General features: G+C 36.8%; 2 protein-coding genes across 2 annotated transcripts in view; one reads left to right on the forward strand and one right to left on the reverse strand.

The window, feature by feature from the left end:
• Positions 1211-3537, forward strand: LOC107638671 (tropinone reductase-like 3). Its single transcript, XM_016342027.2, has 6 exons — positions 1211-1614; positions 1966-2082; positions 2326-2460; positions 2548-2673; positions 2821-2922; positions 3023-3537. The coding sequence occupies exons 1-6, from the start codon at positions 1477-1479 to the stop codon at positions 3170-3172; spliced, it is 768 nt and encodes a 255-aa protein (XP_016197513.1). The 5' UTR covers positions 1211-1476; the 3' UTR covers positions 3173-3537.
• Positions 3531-6900, reverse strand: part of LOC107638670 (uncharacterized membrane protein At1g16860) — a gene marked incomplete in the record, with an annotated part of 3898 nt that continues 528 nt past the window's right edge. Inside the window, 4 exon segments of the mRNA XM_021120598.1 lie at positions 3531-4221; positions 4324-4577; positions 5053-5208; positions 6330-6900. Coding sequence (XP_020976257.1) covers positions 4029-4221; positions 4324-4577; positions 5053-5208; positions 6330-6900 — 1174 coding nt within the window.

Here is a 6900-nt window from a genome sequence, read left to right on the forward strand (position 1 = left end):
CTAATAAGTCACCAAAAAAAATATTAAGTCACTAAAAAAAATCTACAAGAGGTGGTTCAGATGAAACATTGTTTTAAAATGGTGGTGGAGGGCCAATACTTCCAACAGATGAAACATTGCGTAAAAATGATGGTGGAAGGCCAGTGCAGAGCCAATATTTCTAGCAAAAACAAGAAATATTTCTCCACAGAACAAGAATGAAAGTAGATTTTTTTTGTTTTGATTATCTAAATTAAAATGATAAGATAATATATAAAAATTATTTAAGTTGGTGTCTATTTTAGTAATTTTTTATCTAAAAGTGATTTTGAGTAGTATAATCTAAACAACATTTTATTTTACTATAATTTATTTTGATGTAAAGATTGTCAAACATAAATCACTTTAACACAAACTTACTTTTCATCAAAATTATTTAAGTTTGCAAAATCAATTTTATTCAAACTCCCGTTTGTAAACTGTAATCCAAACACACACTTACACGTGTGCATCTTGTTATAACTCGTATTTAACCAAGCTATATCTCGGCCTATAACCAATTATATCATATAACCGTCTAAAATACAGAAATGTTTGGTAACTAAAGAAAATTAGCCAAAAACAGTCATAACTTGTCTTATTTAGCATTTATTAATTGTTGCGATAATTAATGAATGTTAAATAAGACAAATTCTGACGGTATTTTTTGTACATCACCTATAAAGGTAAAATCTTTACATGAACACGAAGTTGATGTTATACATATAAACTCGTAAAAAGAACTTTGATCACATATTGATATGAGTGTCAAAATATCTTTTACAAGTGTTCTTTTTCATCAAGTTGAGGTATAACTCATCCAATGGAAGTACTGTCTGACACGAATCATACTTGACGAGCTATAGATCAAGTAGCTTTTTACTAGACAAGAACAGGATCTAAATTTGTGTTCATATCCTTATGGTCCTTAATTACCAGGGCCAAAAATTTTATTAACAATTTTTGCTAGGAACCAACTTTTTTTAACTAAGAATCCCCAAAACTTATTATATATTATGTTTACTATCATGATCGTAGTCAAAGACCTTGGCAATTTTTTTCCGAGCACTTTATAGAACTGTCAAAATCACATTTTGTTTTAATAGAAGACCCAAAATAGAAAGAATAGAGTGTATGCACAGTAGGTGATGATGATTGATGACGTGCATTTTTCTCTCGAGTCAAATAAAACAGTGAAAATGGCAGTATATTCATTTATGATGAGAACAAAAAATGGTGGAGGAAGTCGTGGATCAAATCAAATCGCCCATTTTTTTCTGAGTGTTATCCTTCATCCTTCTATAATGACAAGGGACCAGTATCCACTACAGTGTTTAACTACCTTATCATGTTCATAAAAGCAAGCCTTGTCTCTCAGCTCTTTGTTGAGATCAAAATTTTGAAACCACTCACCATCTGTTTGTGTTTTTGTTGCTTTAAGAAAGTAAAAGTAGAAAAATGGATGTTACAAAATTTGGCATGAAGTTTCAAGGTAAGGTAGCCATTGTTACAGCTTCCACTCAGGGAATTGGGTTTAGCATAGCTGAGAGGCTTGGCTTGGAAGGTGCATCTGTTGTCATCTCTTCTCGAAAACAGGTTTAACATTTTATCTTCTCTCACTTCTTATCGATTACTTTAATTATCAAAATAGAAAGTGCACAAGAGAAGTATACACGAAATGATGCATATAATATTCCTCTGAATAAGTGGACCAATGTATAATATGGTTGAGTTTCTCTTTTGTTGTTGCGAGGACCCTTTTAATAAGGGATTTGTAAGAAAAAAATTAAAATATATTAATAAAAGGTGTGTTGTCGAACCCGCCTAAACTTTAATCTGTACATAGAAAGAATAATGAGAAAGTATTATATGACATTTATGTGTTTCGCTTTTTATCATCTTTCCACCTTGCATCACGAAAAGGAATAATATTGGACACTTTTGCAGCAAAATGTTGATGCGGCTGCGGAAAAGCTAAGGGCTAAAGGAATTGAAGTGTCGGCTATGGTTTGCCATGTTTCAGATGCACAACAGAGGAAGACCATGATAAGCAAAACCATACAGGTGAGGTTGAAGAGTTTCTTCAGATAATAAACTGTGTTGTATGATCTGTTTTTGCAATCTTGGTGCTTATGAGTAACATGTTCTATTAAGGGTCCACCACCATGAATTTATATGTACTGTGTTGCTCTGGAAGATATAGACTAAGAATTTGTTTAATCCTTTTACCTAAACTTAAGTCTTTGCAAAAATACTTGAAAGCTATGCTCTAAGAAGTGGTTGGTTAACATGCCTGGTTTGTTACAGAAGTATGGAAAGATAGATGTTGTTGTATCCAATGCTGCTGTGAATCCTTCTGTGGAACCCATCTTACAAACACAAGACTCAGTCCTTGACAAGCTCTGGGAGATAAATGTCAAATCCACTATACTTCTCCTTAAGGTAAATGAAGAAAAGGGAAGAAACAACAAAGTGTGAAAGTATATATATATACTGAAATTGCAAATTGTATGGTTATGGTTTACATAGGATGCAGCTCCTTACTTGAAGAAGGGTTCTTGTGTTGTGCTAATTGCTTCTGTTGTTGCTTATAATCCACCTCCTACTATGGCTCTGTACGGAGTCTCCAAAACAGCAGTTCTTGGACTTACCAAGGTATGTACTTGCCTTGCAATTGGTATTGCTATCAAAGTCAAATACTTTTATCGATGCGTGAACATATAACTGATTGTTTGAATGATAGTGCATCAAGATTAAATTCTATCTTCTATATCTGCTTAAAGTTTTTATTCTTCTTTGGAGGCCTTGGCTAGTGAAATGGCTCCCAACACTCGTGTAAACTGTGTTGTTCCTGGTTTTGTGCCAACTCATTTTACTGCACTCTTTACCACAAATGATGCTACTGTAAGCGCACTTTGTCCCTTCTAGACTCCTAGTTTTGCTTTATTAAGTCTCCTATTTCCTCACCTGGAATGAGTTTTCTTTTTGTGTGGTACAACTACAGAGGGAAGATCTTGAAGGGAAGACATTACTTGGAAAGCTTGGAAGAACACAAGACATGGCTGCTGCAGTAGCTTTTTTGGCATCAGATGATGCTTCATACATAACAGGAGAGAATCTAGTGGTTGCTGGTGGAGTCCCTTCCAGGTTGTAGACCAATTTTCCATCTTTTAGTGGACTTTGGTGGACCTCACCATCCCCAACCCCAAATTGTATTGCTCCTTGGATTCCCTGCATCCATTGGCAAGAAAAGTATTCAAGTATCATCTGCTAATGGGACTTTTGTGATCAAGTACCATTGCTGAATAAGTTAATCCAATCCAATATCCTTTATGTTGCTGAGGATTAAGTACCATTCCATGTGTTCCCTAACATGTATATGTATATCATTCCTACTTTCTATCATCTTCAGCTGCCAATTTGAGAACAAAAGACTAAGGATGTTTGTAAATGCAAAACATAAGAACTTATTTTACGCCAAAATTTATACAAGATTATCAGTGATAGGATTGATGCTTCAATTTTACAGCTACTAACATAGGTCATAGGCTTAATACAACATACTAACTTGAAGAATACAGGTTAACACACTTGACATATATCAAATATTTTAGCAATAGAGCAACTACATTCATGCTAGCACTAAACTCCAAACATGAGAGCAACTACTTCGAGCCCCTTCGGGCATATCTCCTACCTATGTACATATAATTAAGCATAATAAATAAGACAATATGCAACTTCTTCATACACTGATATATATGACTCTCATACTGCTTCTAATTGACATTTGACCCTTCCTCAAGTGATATTAATCTGATTATATTCTGATTCTTATGACGACTTCAGAGTCGTCTTTGCATCTTCTTCCCGAGCCAAATTGATGATCTACACAGAGATTGCACGTGGAAAACTAGTTGTTTAATCTGTAGTGTAGGATTCCACCATCACTAACTACATTTTTGGTATTAAGACATGAGTTTCCGTGGAAGCTTATTAGACAGAAGATGCTAAACGGGAATAACATCGGAATTTTGATTATCCTCACATGTCAGGATAAGACCCTCAACGTAGGTTGGCAAGAGGCAGCGGATCCATTGACAACCTGTTGAGACAGGTTCTGTGGAAGGAACAATCATGAGCACATTATCATGTCGACGCACAACTCCCATCACACTTACGGTGCTACCTTCTTTGATGTACCTATGCAGTATAAACCCCGTGTTCGATTTTAAAAATTCCAAAAGCAATTAAAAGGAAATTTTAACAGATACAGGAGCACAGTGAAAATAGTAAGTCATGTACCCTTCCTTGAGGCGCATTATACGGTCATCGCTAGAGAGTTTGCGGTCCCCAAGCCAGCCTAAGAAGTTCGGCGATAACTCTCTGTTGTCCTTTGTTACATCAACTACAGTAGTTGGTTCCACAAAGGGAGCAACCTTGGCACCATAGCCTGCTTTCACTAGTGCTCTTAACCCAGACTGGAAGTCTGATATGTAAAAGTCTGCTACATATTTCTGCACACCAGATATAATAATTGTAAGAAGGAAACACCTTACCTGGTAATCAAAAAGCCAGAAACTACCAGAATGTAAGATTCAATCAATTTACTGATGTTGAAGAAATAGAACAGAGTATATAAATTTAACTGACACTAAAAACCACCATGCAGTTGAAGTCAACATAGTCATAGAACTTCATTACATACGCTAGGTTGCAATTACATGAGCATCTGGGTAGTTTTTTGATATCCCTATTCAATGGTTTCTTTTTGTTTCTTTTTTTTCTTTGGATGAAAATAGGTATCAATCTATTATTCAGAACTATGGACGTGGTGTCGGTTTATACATTCCCTATTCAACCTCAAAGTTAAATCAACATTATTTTGCCCCGTAAGCATTATCCGAATATTTCAGGTGTCAATCAACTCTATGTACAACTGCGAGAGAGGAGTGACATCTCACTCTCAACAAATTGTGCTAAATCTCAAATGAGTATACATAAAGCATTAATGAAGCAGTTGAACAAACTAACCTCAGAGTATCTAGAACCCCAAGTGAAGCAGCGGTGTTTAGGATTTGCTGATTTTCCACCAAGACCTTTATATTCATATAATTCAGTAGAGACATATACACATCTAGGTATCCTTTGGTAGGATGACTCCAAAGGAATACTGCCACAGGTTACAACCTACAGGGAGAAATACGATATATATAAACATTTATTGGAGAAATTATTTCAACTCATTCCACCAGATATCAACATTAAAGCATCCGCATCTTTTATGTCACTTCAAATTTTCTCCAAAATTATAACATCGAATACTCGAAAAGCTAGAAGGATTCACTAAAGAAAAAAATTAAGGAGATTGAGCATGCCTAATAACATAGCTTAAGATTTCAGCCTGCCGCTTAACCAGAAAGCATTACAGTTGGAACAAAGAGAAAGGAATGGGACGGGAAAGCAAAAGCGACAACTCAAATTTTGAAGTTAGTCAGAATATGAGCTTCCCTAAATGTCCCACAGCAAAAAATATCTAGCTAACCATAATAACTGGTTATCTTTGCAAAGAATTGTGATTAAAACACAATTATTTTGTTAACGAGACAAAAAGCTCCTCTGGAAATTTTGACTATCTCAGAAAAGTGAATATATGGTCCCCACATTATCTACCAGACTAAGCACAATAGAACATAAATGAACATTATACAACATTATCCATGCCACCATCTACGCTGAACCATGTGGTCAAAGTGATGAAAAAAACTTATGGACTAACAAAACGATTCCTCAAAATGCAAGTTAGCTCTGTTCTTTTCAGGATAAATAAAGCATATAGTTATATACTAGTATATCTTTAAGACTAAATTAATATAGAATTATTATAAATCAGAGACAGTTTACTAGGTTAAATTCTGACATTCAAGATTCCAGCAACCCCGGGGGCAGAGAAGTTTCAACATATAAGACAAGTTCCAAAAACGAGTCACAATCACCAATAAGCAATAACCAATACCATACCAAAAATCCCATACCTAACAATAAATAATTTCCCACCAAATGAGACAATCATTTGAAAAATAAAAAGAATAATAATACTACTTCAGTACTTCTAGTAATAGAGAAACAAACAATGTTAGCTAAATAAGAATAAACATTTTTGCAATCAGAAAGAGGAACCACAAAAATGGGGGTCTAAGACTAAAACATCAATATCATCCGTGAACATTAATGATTCATTTCATTCATTAATACCCTCCAAAATAAAAGAGATTAAGAAAACAAATCAAAATAGAGTTAAATGAAATTACCCCGGTAACCTTGACGTATTGTCCATCAATGGCGCCTCTAAGCTCAGCATCAGGGTACCTCTTCACAAACCCTAACAACCCTCTTCTTCCCCAAACACAGTTCCAAACAGTCAAAGCCACCACCGGAACAATAACCGCCGCAAGTGCCACCAAGATCACAAATTTCTTCACCGCCACCATCAAGAACACCCCAACCAGCAACCCCATTGCCACCACCACCAGGAAAACCCACACCACCGCCCGAGAAACCCTATACCCAACCTTCACCTCCTCCGCCAAGCTCGTCACGGCCGAACCATAAACCGTCTTCCCTCCCGCCGAAGGCGCCGCTGCCGGAGCACCCGTCTGGTCCAGCTGACCCGAACGCTTTCCAATCGGGCCGGATCCTACCGGGCCCGATGTGATGAGCCCCGTTGGAAGCGCCATCGGGCCCGAACCAGACGATTTCCGGGTCATTGGGCCCGAACCACTGTTCCTGCCAACAGTGCCCGAGTTCGGCCCGGATCTAACCGACCCACTGTTGTGCTGCGACGATGACCGAGAGGGCTTGGCGTCGACGCCGGGAACCTCG

The sequence above is a fragment of the Arachis ipaensis genome, chromosome B04 (assembly GCF_000816755.2).
Source record: "Arachis ipaensis cultivar K30076 chromosome B04, Araip1.1, whole genome shotgun sequence".
NCBI lineage: Eukaryota > Viridiplantae > Streptophyta > Magnoliopsida > Fabales > Fabaceae > Arachis > Arachis ipaensis.

Excerpts from the sequence above, each read along its gene's own strand:
- LOC107638671 (XM_016342027.2), top strand. The coding sequence starts at position 1,477 with ATGGATGTTACAAAATTTGGCATGAAGTTTCAAGGTAAGGTAGCCATT. Across the intron at positions 2,461-2,547 it reads CCACTATACTTCTCCTTAAG|GATGCAGCTCCTTACTTGAA; the intron begins GTAAATGAAGAA and ends TGGTTTACATAG. Across the intron at positions 2,923-3,022 it reads TTACCACAAATGATGCTACT|AGGGAAGATCTTGAAGGGAA; the intron begins GTAAGCGCACTT and ends GTACAACTACAG.